General features: G+C 45.0%; 1 protein-coding gene across 6 annotated transcripts in view; it reads right to left on the bottom strand.

The window, feature by feature from the left end:
* The window catches only part of LOC141148368 (uncharacterized), a 442,230-nt gene that overhangs the window by 33,923 nt on the left and 381,529 nt on the right, over positions 1-26,778 (bottom strand). For all 6 annotated transcript variants that reach the window (XM_073635779.1, XM_073635781.1, XM_073635780.1 and 3 more), the window contains exon 12: positions 22,122-22,422. In XM_073635779.1, the coding sequence (XP_073491880.1) occupies positions 22,122-22,422 (301 nt within the window). The remainder of the gene's footprint in view (positions 1-22,121; positions 22,423-26,778) is intronic.

Here is a 26,778-nt window from a genome sequence, read left to right on the forward strand (position 1 = left end):
ACACACGGTCGGACTGTCCGACAACACGCTCCGATCAGACATTTTCCATCAGAAAATCTGACCGTGTGTACGGGGCATAAGAGTCTTTCACCCATTGTTGTTTGTGTTAATTAACTCTGCTATTGTGAGAAGGTTTTCTGTGTTTCTATTTATGATAATGTTGATTGTGTCGTCTGAGCTAAAAGACGGCAAGTCTGTCCTAAAGGTCATGTCTCTGAGTCACCTAGTCTGGGTAAATGATTTAGTAAACTAGCTCATGTTAATTAGGTTTCTGGTTTCAGTTGTATTGTTAGAGTAATATGAGCAGGAGGTGGGAACCTCCTCTTTATTTGTATATAAAGACCATGTTCAGCAACTAAACAAGTATCGTCTCGTTTTGTGCTTGTGAGCGGTTGGAATATCTGATATCTGTATTTAGACTGGGAGAAAGTGGTATATGACGAAAGCACTCAAGCGGAGTGTAGGGACGTTTCGTTACAGGCCCAGTCTCTGAAGGGGGGTCATGCTTGGCTTCAGTATGTCACAGTACATGTTGGCATTCATGGTTCCCTCAATGAACTGTAGCTCCCCAGTGCCGGCAGCACTCATGCAGCCCCAGACCATGACATTTCCACCACCATGCTTGACTGTAGGCAAGACACACTTGTCTTTGTACTCCCCACCTGGTTGCCGCCACACACGCTTGAGACCATCTGAACCAAATAGGTTTATCTTTGTCTCATCAGACCACAGGACATGGTTCCAGTAGCCCATGTCCTTAGTCTGCTTGTCTTCAGCAAACTGTTTGCGGGCTTTCTTGTGCATCATCTTTAGAAGAGGATTCCTTCTGGGATGACAGCCACGCAGACCAATTTAATGCAGTGTACGGCATATGGTCTGAGCACTGACAGGCTGACCCCCCATCCCTTCAACCTCTGCAGCAATGCTGGCAGCACTCATACAGCTATTTCCCAAATACAACCTCTGGATATGATGTTGAGCACGTGTACTCAACTTCTTTGGTCGACCATGGTGAGGCCTGTTCTGAGTGTAACCTGTTCTGTTTAACTGCTGTATGGTCTTTGCCACCGTGCTGCAGCTCAGTTTCAGGGTCTTGGCAATCTTTTTATAGCCTAGGCCATCTTTATGTAGAGCAACAATTCTTTTTTTCAGATCCTCAGAGAGTTCTTTGCCATGAGGTGCCATGTTGAACACTCAGTGACCAGTATGAGAAAGTGAGAGCGATAACACCAAATTTAACACACCTGCTCTCCATTCACACCTGTTACACTAACGAGTCACATGACACCGGGGATGTAAAATGGCTAATTGGGCCCAATTTGGACATTTTCACTTAGGGGTGTACTCACTTTTGTTGCCAGCGGTTTAGACATTAATGGCTGTGTGTTGAGTTATTTTGAGGGGACAGCAAATTTACACTGTTATACAAGCTGTACACTCACTACTTTACATTGTAGCAAAGTGTCATTTCTTCAGTGTTGTCATATGAAAAGATATAATAAAATATTTATAAAAATGTGAGTCACTTTTGTGAGATACTGTATGACCCGTGGAAGGGTCTGATTGCTCAGCACTGCTACATTTGGATCGTGTGCACTTCGCCTTCAACACTTGTTTTATATATATAGATAAATACACCGCCTGAAGCCCTGAAGTGTATTATATACTTTACACCGCCAAATGCACTGTATATATATTCAACACTGCCTGCAAGCCACTAACTAACCTGCCTAACATAGGTGTGCGCAGCCTATTGTATTAGGGTGTGCACCTCAAAGCTCCAACACATATGCCTTTGTGACATATTAACTGGCCTCTTCCCTACTGGTCATCCTAAAACAAAGGAGGGCAGCAGGTGAGCACACAGGGGGACCTGGGCAGCAGAAAGAAAAGGAACTGGGACAAAAGGGGTGGCATACATTGGTACCAATCCCCTGTATTTTCCTCCCGTGGCAGCTGAATATCGGCGACAGGAAGAGGAGGAGAAGCCTACTTTCAGCTGCTGCAGAAGAAAATACAGATCGGTCCCTTAATTTCCACTCTACCTGCCTATCCTGTCCAGGTTCTGGGGGGTCGGCAAGTAAGGATCGCGGCTTACCTGTCACCTGCCCACAATTGATGGGTTGCCATCTCTAGGATTAGGGTGTGCCCAGGCACACCTGGCACACCCCTTGTGCACGCCTATGCTGCCTAATCTAGCTCAAGTTCTCTCTATCTTTGTCCACTCCAACACACTTCACACGGCCGCAGTTATAGTGTGGGGCGTGGACTTGGCCCTCTAGGCCATAATTGGCCAAAGGCACCCGTCTTTGACCAATTACGGCTCTCGCAGCAGAGCACGCTGTGATTGGCCAAAGCATGCAGGTTAGGTGCATGCTTTGGCCAATCATCAGACGTCAATGCAACTCCAATGATCTCGCAGTGCATTATGGGGTGTTCCACGGCGCCCAAATTTGTCACGAACGCCCCATAATGTTTGATATTCAGCTAACACCTGATGTTCGAGTCAAAGTTACGTTTGACTCGAACATCGGCCCCATCCCTACATACAAGCCTTCCAAATATACACTTTTGATTTTTCTTGTTTAGCTTCCATAGACTTCAATGGGGTTCGCTGTTATGGGTTAGAACATTTCCCGTGTTCAGGAGTTCTGCTGCAAACTGAACAGTCCCATCCCTGCCTCCTACCAAGTTCACTGTTCAATAGCTGCAACCCAACATAGCAATCAACTCTTATCTCACACCACCATATCTCCCAAAGTCAATCAATTTCAGCACACCAGTCATGGTAAGTAACTTTGTTTCGGCATGCAGCTGTGCATCCAAGTTCTGAAAACACAGACATGCCACAGTTTGCTAAATACATGTTTTACAAAGAGCTCACCAAGTCAGGTCTCACTAAGTTCAATGACAAACCTGAAAACCACAAAGGATGGAAATCCCCCTTTAAAGCCACCATAAATGAACTAGATATCACTACAGAAGAGATAGATTGATTTGCTTATGAGGTGGCAAGGTATTCAATCTATTGAACATATATCAAAAGACTCAAAGATTTTCACATTAACAACCCTGCTGCAGGTCCTAACTACTTCGGCTCTCACAAATGTTTACCCCCTATGAACCAGACCATATTTTCACATTTCTGCTATGTGTCTATTCATTACTTATGATAAAGAATTGATACATACTGTTTTAGGGGGACAAACGGGGCTTTCTAAAGTCCTCTGAGAATTGTTTTAATTTATTTGCATTTTAAGGCGAAAAAGAGTAAAAATCTAAAAAAAAAAAGCATGTAAACCACTTGCTGACCGCCTCACAACGATATACGTCGGCAGAATGGTACGGGCAGGCAGAATCACGTACTTGTACGTGATCTGCCTCCCGCGGGCGGGGGGTCTGATCGTACCCCCCCGGTGCCCGAGGCGGTCGGCATTTCTCCCCCGGCGATCGGAGGTGAGGGGGAGGCCATCCATTCGTGGCCCCCCCTCGCGATCGCTCCCAGCCAATGGGATCTTTCCTCTGCTGCTGTATAGTAAACAGCAGCAGAGGAAGTGAAGTCATCTCTCCTCGGCTCTGTATTTTCCGTTCCGGCGCCGAGGAGAGAAGACATCAATGTGAGTGCACAACACACACACATACAGTAGAACATGCCAGGCACACATTACACCCCCAATCCTCCCCCGATCACCCCCTAATCACCCCCCCGTCACAGTGACACCAAGCATTACTGCACTGGTGTCAGTTTGTGACTGTTATAAGTGGTAGGGCAGTTAGTGTTAGGTCCCCTTTAGGTCTAGGATACCCCCCAACCACCCCTAATAAAGTTTTAACCCCTTGATCACCCCCGTCGCCAGTGTCACTAAGCGATCATTTTTCTGATCGCTGTATTAGTGTCACTGGTGACGCTAGTTAGGGAAGTAAATATATATTTTCGCCGTCATCATTTTATAGCGTCAGGGACCCCCATATACTACCTAATAAAGGTTTTAACCCCTTGATTGCCCTAGTTAACCCTTTCATCAGTGATCACTGTATAACTGTTACGGGTGACGCTGGTTAGTTAGTTTATTTTTTATAGTGTCAGGGCACCCGCCGTTTATTACCTAATAAAGGTTTAGCCCCCTGATCGGTTATATAACTTAGGTTTTAGGGTCAGATAGGGTCTGCGTCGCCCCAGGCAGCGTCAGGTTAGCGCCAGTACCGCTAACACCCATGCATGCACCGTACACCTCCCTTAGTGGTATAGTATCTGAACGGATCAATATCTGATCCCATCAGATCTATACTAGCGACCGCAGCAGTTTAGGGTTCCCAAAAATGCAGTGTTAGCGGGATCAGCCCAGATACCTGCTAGCACCTGCGTTTTGCCCCTCTGCCCGGCCCAGCCCACCTAAGTGCAGTATCGATCGATCACTGTCACTTACAAAACACTAAACACATAACTGCAGCATTCGCAGAGTCAGGCCTGATCCCTGCGATCGCTAACAGTTTTTTTGGTAGCGTTTTGATGAACTGGTAAGCACCAGCGGCCTAGTACACCCCGGTCATAGTCAAACCAGCACTGCAGTAACACTTGGTGACGTGGCGAGTCCCATAAGTGCAGTTCAAGCTGGTGAGGTGGCAAGCACAAGTAGTGTCCCGCTGCCACCAAAAAGACAAACACAGGCCCGTCGTGCCCATAGTGCCCTTCCTGCTGCATTCGCCAATCCTAATTGGGAACCCACCACTTCTGCAGCACCCGTACTTCCCCCATTCACATCCCCAACCAAATGCAGTCGGCTGTATGAGAGGCATTTTCTTTATGTCCTCCCGAGTACCCCTACCCAACGAACCTCCCCCAAAAAAGATGTCGTGTCTGCAGCAAGCGCGGATATAGGCGTGACACCCACTATTATTGTCCCTCCTGTCCTGACAATCCTGGTCTTTGCATTGGTGAATGTTTTGAATGTTACCATTCACTAGTTGAGTATTAGCATAGGGTACAGCATTGCACAGACTAGGCACACTTTCACAGGGTCTCCCAAGAAAAAAAAAATATATAAAATAAAAAAAATAGTTGTCGTTTCATTGTTCTCTCTCTCTCTATTCTCTCTCTATTGTTCTGCTCTTTACTGTATTCTATTCTGCAATTTTTTATTGTTATTATGTTTTATCATGTTTGATTTTCAGGCATGCAATTTTTTATACTTTACCGTTTACTGTGCTTTATTGTTAACCACTTTTTTGTCTTCAGGTACGCCATTCACGACTTTGAGAGGTTATACCAGAATGATGCCTGCAGGTTTAGGTATCATCTTGGTATCATTCTTTTCAGCCACCGGTCGGCTTTCATGTAAAAGCAATCCTAGCGGCTAATTAGCCTCTAGACTGCTTTTACAAGCAGTGGGAGGGAATGCACCCCCCCCCACCGTCTTCCGTGTTTTTCTATGGTTCTCCTGTCTCAACAGGGAACCTGAGAATGCAGCCGGTGATTCAGCCAGCTGACCATAGAGCTGATCAGAGACCAGAGTGTCTCCAAACATCTCTATGAGCTAAGAAACCAGAAGCTACAAGCATTTCATGATTTCGCCGGATGTAAACAGCGCCATTGGGAAATTGGGAAAGCATTTTATCACACCGATCTTGGTGTGCTCAGATGCTTTGAGGGCAGAGGAGAGATCTAGGGTCTAATAGACTCCATTTTTTTCAAAAAAAGAGTACCTGTCACTACCTATTGCCATCATAGGGGATATTTACATTCCCTGAGATAACAATAAAATATATTTTTAAAAAAATGAAAGGAACAGTTTAAAAATAAGATAAAAAAGAGATAAAAAAAAAAAGAAAAAAAAAAAAGCACCCCTGTCCCCCCCTGCTCTCACGCTAAGGCGAATGCAAGCGATGGTCTGGTTTCAAATGTAAACAGCAATTGCACCATGCATGTGAGGTATCACCGCGAAGGTCAGATTGAGGGCAGTAATTTTAGCAGTAGACCTCCTCTGTAAATCTAAAGTGGTAACCTGTAAAGGCTTTTAAAGGCTTTTAAAAATGTATTTAATTTTGTTGCCACTGCAAGTTTGTGCGCAATTTTAAAGCATGTCATGTTTGGTATCCATGTACTTGGCCTAAGATCATCTTTTTTATTTCATCAAACATTTGGGCAATATAGTGTGTTTTAATGCATTAAAATGTAAAAAAGTGTGTTTTTTCCCCAAAAAATGTGTTTGAAAAATCGCTGCGCAAATACTGTGTGGAAAAAAAAATGAAACACCCACCATTTTAATCTGTAGGGCATTTGCTTTAAAAAAATATATAATTTTTGGGGGTTCAAAGTAATTTTCTTGCAAAAAAAATTTTTTTTTCATGTAAACAAAGTGTCGGAAAGGGCTTTGTCTTCAAGTGGTTAGAAGAGTGGGTGATGTGTGACATAAGCTTCTAAATGTTGTGCATAAAATGCCAGGACAGTTCAAAACCCCCCAAATGACCCCATTTTGGAAAGTAGACACCCCAAGCTATTTGCTGAGAGGCCTGTCGAGTCTATGGAATATTTTATATTGTGACATAAGTTGCGGGAAAAAGACAATTTTTTTTTTTTGCACAAAGTTGTCACTAAATGATATATTGCTCAAACATGCCATGGGCATATGTGAAATTACACCCCAAAATACATTCTGCTGCTTCTCCTGGGTACAGGGATACCACATGTGTAAGACTTTTTGAGAGCCTAGCCGCGTACGGGACCCCGAAAACCAAGCACCGCCTTCAGGCTTTCTAAGGGTGTAAATTTTTGATTTCACTCTTCACTGCCTATTACAGTTTTGGAGGCCATGGAATGCCCAGGAGGCACAAACCCCCCCCCCCCCCAAATGACCCCATTTTGGAAAGTAGACACCCCAAGCCATTTGCTGAGAGGTATAGTGAGTATTTTGCAGACCTCACTTTTTGTCACAAAGTTTTAAAAATTGAGAAAAGAAAAAAAAAAAAATGTTCTTGTCTTTCTTCATTTTCAAAAACAAATGAGAGCTGCAAAATACTCACCATGCCTCTCAGCAAATAGCTTGGGGTGTCTACTTTCCAAAATAGGGGCATTTGGGGGGGGGGGGGGCGTTGTGCCACCTGGGCATTCCATGGCCTCCGAAACTGTGATAGGTAGTGAAGAGTGAAATCAAAAATTTACACCCTTAGAAATCCTGAAGGCGGTGATTGGTTTTCGGGGCCCCGTACGCGGCTAGGCTCCAAAAAAGTCCCACACATGTGGTATCACCATACTCAGGAGAAGCAGTTAAATGTATTTTGGGGTGTAATTCCACATATGCCCATGGCTTGTGTGAGCAATATATCATTTAGTGACAATTTTTTGTAATTTTTTTTTTATGTCATTATTCAATCACTTGGGACAAAAATATTAATATTCAATGGGCTCAACATGCCTCTCAGCAATTTCCTTGGGGTGTCTACTTTCCAAAATGGGGTAATTTGGGGGGGTTTTGTACTGCCCTGCCACTTTAGCACCTCAAGAAATGACATAGGCAGTCAAAAAATAATAGCTAAGTGAATTCCAGAAAATGTACCCTAGTTTGTAGACGCTATAACTTTTGCGCAAACCAATAAATATACGCTTATTGACATTTTTTTTACCAAAGACATGTGGCCGAATAAATTTTGGCCTAAATGTATGACTAAAATTGAGTTTATTGGATTTTTTTTTATAACAAAAAGTAGAAAATATCATTTTTTTTCAAAATGTTCGCTCTTTTTCCGTTTATAGCGCAAAAAATAAAAACCGCAGAGGTGATCAAATACCATCAAAAGAAAGCTCTATTTGTGGGAAAAAAAAGGACGCAAATTTAGTTTGGGTACAGCATTGCATGACCGCGCAATTAGCAGTTAAAGCGACGCAGTGCCAAATTGTAAAAAGTGCTCTGGTCAGGAAGGGGGTAAATCCTTCCGGGGCTGAAGTGGTTAAAGTTATTTAAAAAAGAAATAAAGTTTTTGGGTTCTTTTGCATATATTTCATTTTTCTTATAATGCACAGTGGCATCTGGTGCTCAAAAATTTTTTGGGGGGTGCAAACAAACTGAAAAATACTGAAACCCCCCATCAATTGCAGCCTCACTGTGCCCATCAAATGCAGCCATTGTGCCTTTTAAATGCAGCCACTGTGCCCATCAAACACAGCCATTGTGCCCATTATACACAGCCACTTGTGCCCATCATACGCAGCCACTTGTGCCCATCATACACATCCACTTGTGCCCCATCATATGCAGCCACTTGTGCCCCATCATATGCAGCCACTTGTGCCCCATCAAATGCAGCCACTTGTGCCCCAGCAAATGCAGCCATTTGTGCCCCATTAAATGCAGCCACTTGTGCCCCATCAAATGCAGCCACTTGTGCCCGTCAAATGCAGCCACTTGTGCCCGTCAAATGCAGCCACTTGTGCCCATCATATGCAGCCACTTCCCCCCCATCAAATGCAGCCACTTCCCCCCCATCAAATGCAGCCACTTGTGCCCCATCATATGCAGCCACTTGTGCCCCATCATATGCAGCCACTTGTGCCCCATCATATGCAGCACTTGTGCCCCATCAAATGCAGCCACTTGTGCCCATCATATGCAGCCACTTCCCCCCCATCAAATGCAGCCACTTCCCCCCCATCAAATGCAGCCACTTGTGCCCCATCAAATGCAGCCATTTGTGCCCCATCAAATGCAGCCTCTTGTGTCTGTCAAATGCAGCCACTTGTGCCCATCAAATGCAGCAACTTATGCCTGTCAAATGCAGCCAGTTGTGCCCATCATATGCAGCCACTTGTGCCTGTCAAATGCAGCCACTTGTGCCCCATCAAATGCAGCCACTTGTGCCCCATCAAATGCAGCCACTTGTGCCCCATCAAATGCAGCCACTTGTGCCCCATCAAATGCAGCCACTTGTGCCCGTCAAATGCAGCCACTTGGGCCCATCATATGCAGCCACTTCCCCCCATCAAATGCAGCCACTTGTGCCCCATCATATGCAGCCACTTGTGCCCCATCATATGCAGCCACTTGTGCCTGTCAAATGCAGCCATTTGTGCCCATCATATGCAGCCACTTGTGCCCGTCAAATGCAGCCACTTGTACCCCATCAAATGCAGCCACTTGTGCCCCATCAAATGCAGCCACTTGTGCCCATCATATGCAGCCACTTGTGCCCCATCAAATGCAGCCACTTGTGCCCATCATATGCATCCACTTGTACCCATCATATGCAGCCAGGCTCGGCTGTCACTTCACTAACCCCCTCTACTTACCACTCCTCTCCTGGAGTGGCGGGGCTCTCCTCCTTGGCGGGAAGTGGCGGCTCTTCTCCTCGGCGGCTCTTCTCCTTGGCGGCTCTATTCCTCGACGGCTCTTCTCCTCGGCGGCTCTCTTTCTCGGTGGCTATCATCTCTTCCTCGGTGGCTCTTCTCCTCGGTGGGAAGCGCCGGATGCGGCTCCTGTGTCCGCTTGTCTCCTCTTCCGCCAAAGCATTAAGCATCCAAAAAGATCGCCTACTGCTTTGGCCAATTGGGAGACAGGTCTTACTGACCTGCCTGCTGATTGGCAGGGAGGAACATTAGTGTGAAAATAGCAAAAATTTATTTGCTATGCCACACAACAGGGTGGGATCAGAATGCAGTGCTCTGCGCCCCGAGCCCACCTTATTTTGAAGCCTATTAGAGCCTCTCACGTGCTTCAAAATACACACCCCCGCCTATCCCCGCCATAGTAATTCATGTGTCCAGCATCCTGAAAGGGGCCGGGTACATGAATAGGGAGGGCGGCGGAGGTGTCAGGGGGGGGCGGTGGCCGTGCGCCCACAATGCATGGGCCGCCACTGATAATGCATCAGTAATTTAAAGTTCTTACTAATTTAAAATAAAATAGATATACCCTAAACCATATATTTTTAAAGTAAATCCTTAACCACTTACGGACCACCAGAGATAAAAGACAAGATGCGCCAATCTAAGTGCAGTATTAAAACGTAGCTTTAATATAAATATAAAAGAAACGAACGGCCAAATTGCTACTCACTTCATTTTCATATTCATTTTTATTTTAACATTTTTTCACGTTTCCATTTCCCATTCTTCATATTGCTTTTCATCATTTTCTTTTTCTACTTTTCATCTACACTTCCTCATATTCCCCCTTTTCTCTTTTCTAGGGTATGAATTCCATCTGTTTATAGTTCTCTTTAAAATTTGCATCACCACTTGCTCTTTCTACAATTACCTTATATATTGCTAGCACCTTTTGTCTCCTGCTGACGCTTAGCTACGGACTCCAGCCTCTCTATAAAGGATGCCTACTCCATCAGCCTATTAGAGCTGAAGAAAATGCGGATGCATTTGTAGCACTGGTAGATTTTCCAATCTACCGCTTATAGGTAAATTTAGTGGGTCATCTGTTCTGTACATAGTCAGATTTAGCCTCTTTTCCAGTTTTTGCTGTGTTGCGTGTAGTTTCACACTGTGCCTGTGGGTGTTGTTGTCACCAGAGGTCGATGTTGGAAAGGCAACACGTTGAAGCGTATGAGTGCTCCTCTGTCCCGGAGATAACTCGGCGGAGGTGGTCCTCCGAGTTGCATTCTGGGAGAGGGTATTTATGGGACAGACGCCATGTTTAAGGGTCTTTTTTCTTTCCACCTGCTGGCCCTCCTGGCCGACAGGTATGTGTTAGGTGTAATACCGCGTGGTCCTCTGACCGGGAGGATCGCGTTGCTGCAGCGTGTGGGTGGGCCCAGAAGTCTGTCTGGGGCCTACTACAGCAGCTTTGGAGATGGTCCTGTGCTGTCTGTCCTGCGGAAAGTAGCTGGACAATTGAAAAGAACCCAGGGGAGGACCCGTCATGGAAGGATCATGCAGAGTGCTGGTCTGGAGAGGGGCCTGGTGACTCAATTGGAGGACGCATCCTAAAGTAATCCTACCGCATAGTACTGCCGGGTTGGCTTAAAGGTTCTAGTACTGTGTTTGCTGTTTATCGAAAACCATTACATCCTGTAGCAGAGGATCGTACTGGTTTTATTCCACTCAAGTCTGTGGCAGAGACTTTTTGTTCGTGCTGCGTACCGGCTGCTAGGTTAATGAGAGAAACCTATCCAGGCGGGCAAAGATTTAACTCTGAAAGGAAAGTACATTCATCTACAAGATTTAAATTCCTTAATGCTACACCAAGAAAAGGTATTTGAACTTCCCTGCAACTCTTCTTCTACCTCTCTCCTGCTACGTCTTCCAGTTATCTCCCATTAAAGCATTCAAAAAAATACTCAAGTGACTGGTGCCTACACTGTCTGGTATTAAGCTCAACGGGACCCTAGACCCGGTACTGGTGAAATTACAGGTAACAAAGGTGACGGTAACAGCCCGCTCTAAATCAGCAGCTCCACTGTGAGTTAGTGCTACACATTGAAACGTGTCATCTGACACGTCCATACGCCATTTCCGCTGCCCTGTTCCTAGTGTAAGGTGCGCTTCACGCTGGTTTTCATCCGGTTCCTGCTTCCGGTCCTGGCTTTCGGTGCCCGACTAGATGCCGGCTCACCTTGCGGACACCTGGGTTTTACCATCTTCCCCACAGCCTAGCACCCATCAGTGGAGATTTCCACACTGTGGACAGCCTCTCCACCCTCTCCCCAGCGCCTTGATCACATCGTTTGGAGCCTGCACCGTGAACAGCTGAGATGACGTCCCTGGGCTAGCTACACGTTTTTATGTGCCTTACTTTTACCTTGTCCTTGTGAGTAGCCATTTCGCCGTTCGTTTCTTTTATATTTATATTAAAGCTACGTTTTGATACTGCACTTAGATTGGCACATCTTGTCTTTTATCTCCACATTGCCTTTCAGAGTTCTGCTTCTACTCTCAACAATGCAGCCGCTGGTGCATAGTATCATTCTCATTTGAACTTTATATTATTTCATTGCTATTTTTGGGACTTCCTAGGTATAGCGTATATGTGTCCTGTATTGCCAATACTTATACGCCTTATCGTAGCCATACATTGTCTTTTTGGACATTTTGAACATTTGGGACATTATTTTGATATCCTTATTTCTTCCTCATGTTTGGTTGAGATCTTACGCCATGTCTCCCTTTTTCACTTACGGACCACCCGCCGCAGTTTTATGTCGGCTGTTTGAAGGAGGATATCTTTGTTATGGCAGCAGCTAGCTGCCATAACCTCGGTATCCACTTCTTCAATGGGGGGTCCGCTATAAAATAAAAGTGGTCTCTACGGCGGATTCGCCGCAAGATCACTTTTATTGGCGGCGGGAGAGGGCCCCCCCTCCCACTGCGCTCCATTGCTCTCCGCGGCTTACCGGAGCCGCTGGCAGCGGCGGAGGTGATCGCATGTTGTCTGCTGTCAGGTATGGAGACGAGTGAGGGGCCCCCACCCATCTCCATGCAATTGCTGGGCAGAAGCGACGTCAAAACGTCACTTCCACCCACAGCTCTTAAAGGGCCATTTTTTTAAACTAATTTTTTTAAATGACAATTTTTATTTTTATTTTATTGCATTTTAGTGCAAATATGAGATCTGAGGTCTTTTTGTCCCCAGGTCTCATATTTAAGAGATCCTGTCATGATTTTTTCTATTACAAGGGATGTTTACAATCCTTGTAATAGGAATAAAAGTGAATTTTTAAAAAAAAAACAGTGTAAAAATAAAAGGTAAAGTAAATAAGAAAAAAAATTTAAACGCTCCCCGTCCCGACGAGCTCGCGTGCAGAAGCAAACGCATACGTGAGTAGCACCCGCATATGAAAACGGTGTTCAAACCACACATGTGAGGTATCGCCGTGATCAGTAGAGAAAGAGCAATAATTCTAGCCCTAGACCTCCTCTGTAATTCAAAACATGAAACCTGTAGATTTTTTTAAACGTCGCTTAGGCTGGATTCACACTTATGCAGTTTTAGTGCTTTTTGCATTTTGCAGATTTGCACTACAGTCCATTTAACATGGTTTCCTATGGAACACGTTCTGTAGTGCAAATCTGCAAAATGCAAAAAGCACTAAAAATGCATAGGTGTGAATCCAGCCTTATGGAGATTTTTAAGGGTAAAAGTTTGTCGCCATTCCACGAGCGGGCGCAATTTTGAAGTATGACATGTTGGATATCAATTTACTCCGCTGTCTTATATTTCAATTAAAAAAAGTGTATTTTTTCCAAAAAAAGTGCACTTGTAAGACCGCTGCGCAAATACGGTGTGACAGAAAGTATTGCAACGACTGCAATTTTATTCTCTAGGGTGTTAGAAAAAAAAATTATAATGTTTGGGGGTTCTAAGTAATTTTCTAGCAAAAAAAAATGTTTTTAACTTGTAAACAACAAATCTCTGAAAGAGGCTCGGTCCTTAAGTGGCTAAAGAATACAATGTATATATTTATAGAATAATAGGAAATGGAAATGGGACTTTACATGAAACATGTCATTGTGGGTAGGAATAATATGTATGAATAAATTAAATAAATTTTAATTGAGTTTGATATCATTAACCCCTAAGTCCCATTTCTATTTCCTATTTTTCTACAAATTAATTAGGGATGGAAGCATGTCATTGTTATACCAAGGTTGCGATAGGTCACTTCCTCTGAAATGTATATATGTGCTTTATATTATTTTTTTTCCAACAAATTATTTAAATTAGAAGCATGGAACAGGAGATGGAACTGTTCAATAATGCTTATACATGTTGAAATTCATGTGTTAAGTAGTAAAATAAGAGCATGTCCTGGTTACTTAAAGTGGGGTTCCACCCAAAAAAACAAAACTACATGAAAAATCCTAAAAAGAAATACAAAAAAACATTTGGATATTTTTTTTTTACTTACCTCTAAATGCCTGTTGCTAGGGGGTCCCTCGTAGTCTGCCTCTTCCAGTGCCTGGGCTGGTGACATCACTTCCCCATCGGCACAGGAAGGGCTCGGCTCTGCTCCCTCCCTCCTGTCAATCATCTGGGACCCATTACATGTGCAGTGGGTGCCAGTCTGTATAGCCACAGCCCGGGTCCACAGTTGCAATGCCGGCGCCACTGAACGGAGGGGGAGAGGAGCGGGACTTCGATCCCCCGCATCGCTGGACCCTGGGACAGGTAAGTGTCATTAAAAGTCAGCAGCTGCAGTATTTGTAGCTGCTGACTTTTAATTTTTTTTTTTTGACTGGAACTCCTCTTTAAGATGCCTTTCACACTGATACATTTTTCCTGTGTTTATTCTGCAAGAAAAACGCAAGAAATTTTTTACCTTTTTAATCCTATGGGACTTTTCACAGCACTGTGCTGTGGGGGCGGTGCATTTTGAAAAGTTGTGAATACTGCAAAACGCAGCCTACCATTGAAATGAATGGAAATTGCTGCAAATCACGGTAAATTTGCTGTAAAAACGTACCTCGATTTGTGTTTTTGGTGCGTTTTTGAGTCACAAGAACATTTTTCACAGGTGCAGGCAACCCAAAAACACACCAGAAACACCGCAGAAAGGTGGTAAAAACAAATATGCGTTTTTACCTCTGTGACGGACTCACCAGGGACAGAGGCTTTTGGAGGGGACTAAATGCTAGCCTCTTGCCTACCGAATATGGGCCCTGGCATTTGAGGGAGCTACAAGCATTTAGGAAGATGTTCTGTTATGTAATGCAAAAAGACACTATTACATTTAACAATCAAGGAACCCATGATGGTCTCTGCCAAACTGAAACTCAGTAAACAGATGTATGTGAAAAGAAAGCTGATTAATGAGATCTGGAAAGTCCTGGGTCTTCTGTTAAGGTCTGAGGAGGGGGGAGATCAGTGCTTGTATTGTTCATTGTGCTAACTAACTCATCTATTGTTTGTCTGCAAACTAATATAAAAGTGTAATGTAATGTTGTGACCTTGGGGCCAGGAAGTCTGACCTGAAGTGGGGATACCTGATAAATCACAACATCACCCAGGTGGCTAATTGTTTAATCACTTCAGCCCCGGAAGAATTTGCCCCCTTCCTGACCAGGCCATTTTTTGCGATACGCTACTGCGTCGCTTTAACTGACAATTGCGTGACCATGTGACATTGTAGCCAAACTAAATTGACGTCCTTTTTCCCCTACAAATAGAGCTTTCTTTTGGTGGTATTTGATCACCTCTGCGGTTTTTATTTTTTGCGCTATAAACAAAATAAGAGCGACCATTTTGAAAAAAACACAATATTTGTTACTTTTTGCTATAATAATTATCCCAAAAATTAAAAAAACAAAAGACACATTTCTTCGTCAGTTTAGGCCGATACCTATTCTTCTACATATTTTTGGTAAAAAAAATTAGCAATAAACGTATATTGATTGGTTTGTACAAAAGTTATAGCGTCTACAAAATAGGGGATAGATTTATGGCATTTTTACATTTTTTTTTTTTACTAGTAATATGGCGGCAATCTGCGATTTTTATCGGGATTGCGGCGGACAGATCAGACACTTTTGACACTTTTTTGGGACCATTGTCATTTATACAGCGATCAGAGCTATAAAAATGCACTGATTACTGTATAAATGTCACTGGCAGGGAAGGGGTTCACACTAGGGGGCGATCAAGGGGTTAAATGTGTTCCCTCAGTGTGTGTTCTGTGGGGGGATGGGACTGACTGAGGAGGAGGAGACCGATCATTGTTCCTAAGCAACCCCTGACAGAATGTGGATTTATGTGTTTACCTTACGGCACGTGCATCGACTCCTTAGTGATGAGGCGTCCCCTATACCCCCTAAAGCACTTGCCGTACAGCTACGGCGATTTGCGCACGGGAGGCATTCTGCCGCCGTCTCTCACTCACAAATCTGTCTGACAGGGAACTCAAGAGATAAGACAGCTAATCTAACTGCAGCTCCCACCCCTCCTCTGTGATACTGACAAATGCAGAACAATTTTATCCAAAATCAGCCCTTTTGAAGGGATGTACAAAAACGAGAAGACTGCAGGTAAACAAGTAAAACTTATGTAGGGGGACTTGTTTCATCTCTGTTTATCACCTGAGGCTGTTCACTGCACTGGGTATATGAGAGCCCCCTGGAAGATTTGCCACCCTTCATGACCAGGCCTCACCCGAAGCCGACCCGTCCTTCAGCTCTGCCATCTTAAGTAAGGGAATCAGGAAGTGAAGCCTTGCGGCTTCACAGCCTGGTTCCTTACTGCGCATGCGCGGGTCGCGCTGCGTGTCCTGAGTGTTCCTTGCTGTCTTCTGGGACCTGTGTGTCTCCCAGAAGACAGCAGGGGGGGGGACGGAGGAGGGGCCGGACATGTCGTCGATCACCACGAATACTGCAGCGATCTTTTGTCGGAAGTGGGAGCAAATACCTGTATTAGACAGGTATCTGCTCCCCCGCCCCCCTGAAAGGTGCCAAATGTGAGGGGAGGAATCTGGACAGCGGAAGTTCCATTTTTGGGTGGAACTCCGCTTTAATTTTTGTGCCTAGCTGGTGTTTTCTTACTGTGGGGGAGGTGCTTGTACTAGGGGAAGGCATAGATTAGTGTCCCTGCTTTGCAGGAACACATGGTCCATGCCTTCTGTACTGACAGAACGGCAATCTGCCTTGTTTACATAGGCAGACCGCTGGTTTCCCTCTGTACCGAAGAATCAACAGGTGCCAGCGGACATCGAGTCCGCAGTACCCGCTGTGATTAATCACAGCAGGAGCAGGCCAGTGGCAGTGCGCAAGCATGCCCCAGACCCGGAAAGTGTCAGATCACACACTAGATACGTGATCCGGCACAGCCATACCACTTTGCCACTGTGCATCTAAATTATACGGTCAGCAAGTGGTTAATGCCACTTGGGACAGACTTGAGCGTAGCTTTGGCAGCCCAAAAGCCATTGAGGAGATTTGAGTGAAAAGGTTGCAGCAGTTATTAGGTGTATATACAAGGAGACAGGGGTGTGGTGACATCACAGACCAAACATGGACATGGCCATATTTGGTTGGTAATATCATCACCATTCCTCCCTTATGCTTAGGGAGGAAACTGATACTACCTGCACCTGTTTGCAACCTTAACAACTATTGACAGCGGGACTACGCTGACCGGCCACTTTATTAGGTACACCTGTTCAATTGCTTGGTAACACAAATTGCTAATCAGCCAATCACATGGCAGCACTCAATGCATTCAGGCATCTAGACGTGGTGAAGACGACTTGCTTAAGTTCAAACGTAGTATCAGAATGGGGAAGAAAGGGGAAAGTGACTTTGAATGTGACATGGTTGTTGGTGCCAGAAAGGCTGGTCTGAGTATTTCAAAAACTGCTGATCTACTGAGATTTTCACACACAACCATCTCTCGGGGTTTACAGAGAATGATGGGAAAAAGAGAAAATATCCAGTGAGTGGCAGTTCTGTGGAGGAAAATGCCTTGTTGAAGTCAGAGGAGAATGGGCAGACTGTTTCCAGATGATAGAAAGGCAACAGTAACTCAAATAACCACTCGTAACAACCATGGTATACATAATACATCTCTGAATGCACAACACATGGAACCTTGAAGCAGATGGGCTACAGCAGCAGAAGACCACTCCGGGTGCCACTCCTGTCAGCTAAGAACAGGAAACTGAGGCTACAATTGGCACAGGCTCACCAAAATTGGATGGCTGATACAAAGACAGAGCTGTGCCTCTCCAGGAGGGAATGATTGCTCCCTTCAACCTTGTGGTGCAGGTCCAGTCTGCAGCCTGGATATAAGCCAATAGTTCAAGAAAGGTTGACCGCACTCCTGGGTATGAAGCAGTGATGATTACTTTATTGAAGATGAAAATCCGTCAAGATACATCAAAGACATCATGAGACCTCTATGCAGGCATGGCAAGATTACCGCGTTTCACGAATCAAGGTTTGCTTAAAGGGGTTGTAAAGTTATTTTTTTTTTTTAAATAACAAACATGTTATACTTACCTTCACTGTGCAGCTCGTTCTGCACAGAGTGGCCCCGAACCTGGTCTTCTGGGGTCCCTCGGCGGCTGTTTCAGCTCCTCCCCGCAAGCATTAACCACCTTAATGCAAGCTCCCTCGCATGGTGGTGAGTGCTTGCGGGCGCGCTCCCGTGATACAGCCGGCGGCTATAGCCGCTCGCTGTATCACTCGGCCCCGCCCCCCGGCGCGCCGCATCATCGGATGTGATTGACAGCAGCGCGAGCCAATGGCTGCGCTGCTTTCAATCCATCCACTGCAGCCAATCAGCGACAAGGCTGAGCTGCAATGAAGATGACGAGAACGAGCAGCGAAGATTCGAGGCGTCAGGTAAGTAAAACGGGGGGGCTGGGGGGCGGCGGTATTGTCAAAAGTTTTTTCACCTTAATGCATAGAATGCATTAAGGTGAAAAAATTTTTACCTTTACAACCCCTTTAATCATAATCACCAAAATTGGACAATAGAAGTGTAGCGACAGTGGACTACAGTTACCTTATTATGCGGACCCCCCCCCCCCCGTCATTCGTCATCTATTTTGATGTCCCTCTAGAGCTGGGCGCCAGTCACTGCTATCATATCTGTGAGCCAAGCCGGGAGGATTGTGGGACTAGTAGTCTCTTTGATCAGTCATTCTGATGTTGTGATATTAACCCTGGACTACACATCCCAGAGATCCCTCTGCAACATGAACAGATCTCTGGGGGAACTATAAAAGAACCAGCTGATCCGCCCCGCACTCTCTTCTCCCTGGGCCTCACTGAGTGCACTGCATACAACTCTGCTGCTAAGAGAGAGGGCTGCCGTCTACCACATGGTAATCGAGTGATTCCAGCCCGGCCCCAAAGGGCCCGACTGCTCGTCAGACATCCATGTGGCACCAACTCATCTGACTGACACCACGACCATCGCATCCAGCAGCTGGTGGGTCATCGCTGTTAGTCTTCCTGAAGGAGGTCTCTTCCAGGGTCGCTGTTCACGAGGCCTCTATGCGGTCTGGTTGTTGGTGAGAGGGCAATCGCCCATCATTTGCAATTCTTATCTTTGCTTGGACACTGTGTACAGACACCTTGCCCTTGGGAACACTTTACTGCATTACATAAGACACTGTGCATAGACACCTTTACCTCAAACCACTTCAAGAAGTACTGCTAGCCTGTTTAAGCTTGCCACCATCACATCACTGTACCATATTTGGATATAATATAATGAGCTCCAACTGCCGGTGAAGATTATCGCAGGCCTGCATTTTGGATATGCATTCTGCTGTTATTACTAGTTAAAGGGCCCTATCCTATTCCTATTCTGGTATCTCGTTGGGACATAAAGGTTGAATAGGCCGGCCTTGGATTCCCCTTTAGTGTTGTAATTTATTACATTAAACAGTGATTTCTTTACCATCCTTCCAGGATATACTCCAGTTGGTATTCCATTGTACATAAATGTACTTTTGTACTGTTGAACTGTTACTAAGCTGTGTTTGGGAGATTCCTCTTCTGAGTCTTGGCTGTTATCCATAACTCAGTTGATCGATTATCCCTTGTGTACATATACCTTTGTTTGCTCTAGTAAAAGCTGAGATAATATAAACATACAGTATTTGACTTGTGTGAAGTGTCATTTAAAGGTGCCTGCAAGAAGATGTCTAAACCCAGAGTGTCAGGTGGTTTGGAGAGTTCACAGGGTCAGGGCGATGCAGATGAACAGGTAAATTCAAGCAGCCTTCAAGGGGGCCGTGCTACAGAAGATTGGAAAAACGTTGCTTGGTCTAAAGAGTCTCGATTTCAGCTGGGACATTCAGATGGTAAAGTCAGGATTTGGCAAAAACAATATGAAAGCATTAGACCATCCTGCCTTGTATGCATATACTCAGGCTGGTTGTGGTGGTGTAATGGTGTGGGGGATATTTTCCTGGCACACTTTGGGCCCCTTAGCACAACTTGAGCATCGTTTAAACACCATGGCCTACCTGTGCATTGTTGCTGACCAGTGGCGGCCCGTCCATAGGGGGCACCTGGGCACCGCCCCCCCTCCCCCCTCCGGGCAGTCACAAAAAAAATGTCAAATTTTTTTTTTTTAAACTGGCCCTTAAAAAAAAAAAAAATTACAAAAAAAGGTCCTTAAGTGCACTGTGTTCAGACGCCAGACACAGTGCGACGCTGGACACAGTGCACTTATGGGAAATCATGAGGATTGCAGGCATGGCGCTTCATTTGCGGGAGTTTAGCCCGCCTTGCGGCGCTTTCTGAAGTATGTATTACTACGGCCGGGCGGTTTGATTGACATCTGAGTTTGATGTCACCGGGAGAGAGGAAACAGGAAGTATGAGAGGAACGGACCTTTCCACAGGTGACACTGCTGGAGAGGACAACACACAGCAAGGTAAGTAACAGGAGGAAGGGGGGTTTGATGTGACACAGGTAGGCTGCTGCATTTGGTGGTGACACATGCTGCTGCATTTGGTGGTGACACAGGCTGCTGCATTTGGTGGTGACACATCCTGTTGCATTTGGTGGTGACACATACTGCTGCATTTGGTGGTGACACAGGCTGCTGCATTTGGTGGTGACACATGCTGCTGCATTTGGTGGTGACACATGCTGCTGCATTTGGTGGTGACACATCCTGTTGCGTTTGGTGGTGACACATCCTGTTGCGTTTGGTGGTGACACAGGCTGCTGCATTTGGTGGTGACACATGCTGCTGCATTTGGTGGTGACACATGCTGCTGCATTTGGTGGTGACACATGCTGCTGCATTTGGTGGTGACACATGCTGCTGCATTTGGTGGTGACACATGCTGCTGCATTTGGTGGTGACACATCCTGTTGCGTTTGGTGGTGACACATGCTGCTGCATTTAGTGGTGACACATGCTGCTGCATTTGGTGGTGACACATCCTGTTGCATTTGGTGGTGACACAGGCTGCTGCATTTGGTGGTGACACAGGCTGCTGCATTTGGTGGTGACACAGGCTGCTGCATTTGGTGGTGACACATGCTGCTGCATTTGGTGGTGACACATGCTGCTTTATTTGATGGTGACACAGGCTGCTGCATTTGGTGGGAAACAGGCAGGCTGTATTTGGTGGGACACAGGCTGTATTTGGTGGGACACAGGCTGTATTTGGTGGGACACAGGCTGTATTTAGTGGGACAAAGGCTGCATTTTATGTGACACAGGCTGCATGTAAGGAGGAACTCCGCTGGAGCACCTTATGTAAGGATGGACTCCGCTGGGGACACCTGACGGCATCTAATGGCAGGCGACGTGGCTAGTGAGATGCTCAGGGCTCCCACTGATTCTGCATTATGGTGAGTTGAATGAATTCCTTTTATATTACAATGTAATAATGAAATAATGCACTTCAATCATCCTGACACCATAACAACCATGGTGCCGGGATGATTATAGTGCTAACACCAGGTGTTTGGAATATCTTTATCTGCTGATTGTTAAACTTTATAGAATACACATATTTCTATTGTTGTGTAGGATCTGGGCCTGCTGTCCCTCCATCCCTCTCTCCCTCCATTACCTCGTTCATCTCAGACGCTAACCACGCCACCTTAGAGCCACGCTCACTATTTTGCTGAAACCCATTTTCACCAAGTGGGAGTGGTCAAAAAGGAAGGGCGAGGTCTGGCACCCCCCCATCCTAAAACTTCACCAGCCGCCACTGTTGCTGACCATGTCCATCCCTTTATGACTACAGTGTACCCGTCTTGGCCGTTGAGTGTATATTAGTGGTGGTATTACTGCTATTATACCTGATGTTTGGTTCCTGCCAGATAAATGTTTGGGTGTTGTCTCTGTGTTTGGACTGAACCCTAAACTTTTATATCTGCTGGAGAGCCAATAAAAAATGTCCATGTCACACAGGCAGACACTTGAAGAAGGACCCTCCCACTTTGCAATCTAGAAGATAGAATACTTAGAACCCGGAGCGTCACATGACCACAGATTGTAAGCAAAAGAGGTTTTTACATAAGTATTTTAGTTTAAACTAACATGGTGATTATCTGGGAGTGTGTGTGTGTGTGTGTGTGTGGGGGGGGGGGGTTAATGACCAAATTTTTAGTATAGGAATCATAGCTGTGATGAAGTGGTTTGTGATCACCCTTATACAGAATATACTGTTGGACATGTATATGATATACTGTACAAATGTGTGTTACTCACCGTCACCTTCTCTGAGCATTCTCTGCATCTTACTCCTTATCTTAGGTTCTTTTAAAATTTTAAGAATCTCCAAGATTTTTTCTGTCCCGAGTTTTTCATTGTAGCACCTGAAGATTAACTCAACAACTCGCCACTTGTGTTTACCGTTCAGATTTTCCATTGTAATTTCTTCAGCTTCACCTGGAGGCTTCATGTTGCAAAGAGCCGTCTTAAATTTTTTCCATTTTGCTGCTGAAAGCTCTTTAAGATATTTTGTTATTATTGCTTGATTTTTCATATTTAGGCTGGTGGTTGCTGAAATCTGCCAATAAAAAAATAGACATAAAAATAAAATAGTTAAAAATAACAGCGTAGAATTGTCACCATAAAACAAATTATTCTTCATAATAGCAAATTCTATGAATGCTGATTTTTTTATACACAATGTAAGCACTCAATTACACTAGCGTCAGCCCTTCATACCCCTCTGAAAAGCGATCTATGATGGAGTTGAATGGTGGCTTGTAGGGGATACGTCTCCTCCTTACCGCCCGTTTTAACCCCGAAAAGCCTACACCACTGTCATTGGTTCTGAGTGTTTGTACTTTGGACTAAAGTCCTATGGACTTGTGTACACACGATAGGATTTTGCACCATAGGACTTTTGTTGCTGGAAAGTTTGTTTGCACAACCAACATTTGTCCGATGAAAACCGAAAAAGTTTGTCTGATGGAGCGTACACAGGATGTTGCCTTAAAACAGCTAATTTGTATGTTTGTTGTCAAAAAGTCCTATCGTGTGTATGGGCCTTTACTTTCAGCATTTTACTATGTACAATACTGCACAGAGGTTTTAACCAGCTGAGAAAAAATAATGTCGAGTACAAATGCTTTCAAATATTTATATTTTACTGGTTTCTTTTTATCAATTTTACATTTGCAAAGTGACCGAACAAAAGAAAAATCTTCTTCAAATGATTACAATAACTCTTTAAATCACCTTTGGCTTAACAAAAACAGCATTATTTCCAACTGGTACTCTAATAACACACACAGTATTTGATTTCAGCAATGTGTTTACAGTTTGAATTCGCATGGAATTCGATTTAAAATTCGATTTGATTTTCAATACGAATTTCGTTTCAATATTCAGAGAATTCGGTAAAATTTGTTTGTACTGTAATTCAGGTATTCAGATATTTCCAAATCTCTGAATAATGAAAATGTTGTCTGAATATTTATTTGAAACAAAATGAGCCGCACATGTCTACTGCTGTTACCACCCCCGCCTCCCATGTGAATGAGATCAGATTAGATTTCTGAGAATGCAGATTTTTATCTAATTAATTTTTATCTTTTAATCTAATGTGCATCTTTTTTATTTTTACCTAAGAATGTAACAGTAAAAACCATAGTTGCCAGTAACAAACAAAATCCTAATTTCATCTCAAAATTAAGATGATTCTCAGTGTTCTGTATGTATGGAGATTTTTATTTGTAAAAACAAACAAGATACATAATAACAAACTAACTGAATGAAAATAACAGAAATACAACAATTACTGACATGTTGTTTACGTCAAAAACTTAGCAGTTAAAGGGCATCAATAGTAATAAATGTGACAATAAGACTCCTTTCCATAAATCCATACTTCTCCAACATTCCATTATAAGTCAGAATCGGAGTCACTCTGCTGACTACCAGTTTCCATATCAGATTCTGCGGATCCAGGATCAGGGGGCGGACGCCTCTTAGTGGGCGGGTCATCCTCTGAGCCAATCACATACTCCTTTCCCACTCTTTTTAATTCCTGCTCCAGTTCCTGGGCCTCCAGAGAATAGGAGTCAGCATCTGAATCTGATAAGGCTTCATACCTATTGGTGGAAAGTGCCGTACCCACTTCTGGTGCCCCTTTCACTTTTTTAGCTGGCTTCTGCACTAATGTCCAGTCACTTTCGGGTTTACGGGTAGATTTATCTTTTTTCCTATTCCTCCTCTTCTGACCAGTGATCTTCACAGAGACAGGAACTGGAACAGAAGAGGAATGTGGGGCCGGCTGCTCCTCAGCCTGCTGAACACTGTCCGTCCGTCCGGGAGTAGTCTCCTGGACCTCCGGGACCACCTCCTCCCTAGTCAATACAGCCCCATTCATTAAGGCTTCCTCCTCTAGTTGTTCTGCTGCAGCCAACAATTCATTGTCTGCAGATTCCCCATCCTTATTATGGAAGGCCTCCGGGCAATCCCTATGGAAATGGCCAAGCCCACCACATAGATTGCACTTAACCTTCTCACAGGTAGAACTGATATGGCCAACCTCCCCACAAAGATTACACTTCAGGATCGTACAAACATTCGCCACATGGCCAGATTTACCACATTTATAACATAACCTGGGCTGACCTGCATAGAAGCAAACTCCTCTCTCCTGCCCAATGAAAAAAGAGTTTGGTAGGTGATGGGTAACATTGTTACTTTGCCTCAACTTAACAAGAACCCTCCAACCACCCGTCCAGATCCCATCACTGTCTTTAGTTTTTGTCAACTCAGAAACCATTTCACAATGTCTTCTAAGCCAGATGACAACATCCTGGGGGGGCACAGACTCATTCCAGAACATGATGGTAACATTTGCTGTGTCAGGTTTGGAGATGGGAATAAAGATGAAATTCCTCCAACCCTCTTTGTCCCGCAAACCACTGAAACTGGCCCAGAACCTGTCTAAGTCAGACATGAGCTTAAAGCTGACATCATAACCTTGTCTGTCAGGGAGATTGATGACTGCCAGTATGTCTGGAGGAGCAAACCCCATCTGATGACACAGCAACTCCCTTACTACAAACCTTCTATCAGGGAGCTCCTCTCTGGAACCCCTATGCTTCAATCTCACCACATTCCTTCTCTTAAAGGCCTGACCAGTATAGTTGTTACTGGTGGAAAAAGAAGGGGCCCCACGGCTCCAGGCATTCCGAGGAGGGACATGACCAGATGGACCAGCATTCCCTTGTGGAGCAGGTGGTGGATCCACCAAAGGGGGGAAATCCTGAGAGTTATTCTGAACTGACTCCTCCATCGCTACATTCTCAGAGCCCTCAGACTGCTGATGACCCCATTCAGATATACCAGCATTGATACCATCAGAATTATTCACCACATCAATATTAGTGACATCATCACTGCACCTCATATCATCATTACTAGCAGCATCATTACTAGTTACCCCAGTGTTACTCCCCCCATGAACACCAGTCACCCCAGCATGGCTCCCACCATGAACACCAGTCACCCCAGCATGGCTCCCACCATGAACACCAGTCCCCCCAGCATGGCTCCCACTATGAACACCAGTCACCCCAGCATGGCTCCCACCATGAACACCAGTCACCCCAGCATGGCTCCCACCATGAACACCAGTCCCCCCAGCATGGCTCCCACCAGGAGTACTAGTGGCAGCAGCACTGTTCTCACAATCCATGTGCTGGGAGTCCACCATGTCACTCCTCTGAGTCTCCTGTACTGTGAATGTCTGCTGGGTTATATTGATGTTCCCACCACCCTCCAGAGCTGGAAGTCCAGCAGGAGGATCTACTCCAACCTCACTGTCCTCCAGAGGCTGCACAGTCTTCCGTTCAGTAGACACATGTGGTGGCTGCGTGCGTTGGACCGAATCCCCAGAGTCTGACTCTGTAGAAGACTCAATCCTTCCACTCAATCCCGCCTCAAATCGATCACGATTGTGGTAAACCTCTGCCACTGGTCCCAGTTCTTCCAGAACAGCATCAATGTCCTTTGACACACCGGCCAGTTCAATGCCCAGGGAATTCAGTTTGCTGTCATATAAAATTTCCTTCTTGGGGTTGGCAGCTTTAAGTCTATAAACACAGTCAATCTGCTTCTGGATCCTAGTCTTGGCTTTTCTCAGGGACGCCATTCTTTTTACAAGAAAAGGAATCTTGTCAGCCAGGTGCAGCGCAGGTTCAGACTTTAACACTTTCTGCTTTGCGGCTGCAGGACGCTTGAAATCCTGATCCACCTTCCTATTACCAGTGCTGGTCTGAGGGTATCTGCTGGGTGTAGATGGTTTCACTGGGGCGGATTGTGGAAAATTATTACCACCCTCCTCTTTATTCTTCTGCAGCTTAGAGCGCAATGAACGTCCCTGGCTGCTGCCCACCATTACACACTGTTGTAAGTTCTCTTTAATGGTTTTCTGTTCTAAGGAAGTTCTGGTGTATTTGCGAGGAGTACTGGGAGAAATCGATGTCTCTGCTCCACTCTGAGCTCTATGAGCTGCACTCTGCTGAGCTTGCTGTGGTTGTAATGGCTGACTGGATTGGATCACACTTCCAGAACTTGGACTGTACTGGGTGGTATTAGTATGTTGCTGGACTGAATGAGCCCCACTCTGCGGGGTTTGCATTGACTGTATTGACTGGCTAGATTGAGTTGCACTTCCAGAGTATGGACTGTGCTGAGCGATAATAACATGTCTCTGAACAGACTGAGCTGCACTGTGCTGGGCTTGCAATGGCTGGCTGGATTGGATCATGCTTACAAAACTTGGACTGTACTGGGTGGTATTAGTATGTTCCTGGACTGAATGAGCCCCACTCTGAGGGGTTCTTTGAGTTGCACTTCCAGAGTTTGGACTGTGCTGAGCGATAATAACATGTCTCTGAAC

This window comes from Aquarana catesbeiana, linkage group LG06 (genome assembly GCF_042186555.1).
Source record: "Aquarana catesbeiana isolate 2022-GZ linkage group LG06, ASM4218655v1, whole genome shotgun sequence".
Taxonomy (NCBI): domain Eukaryota; kingdom Metazoa; phylum Chordata; class Amphibia; order Anura; family Ranidae; genus Aquarana; species Aquarana catesbeiana.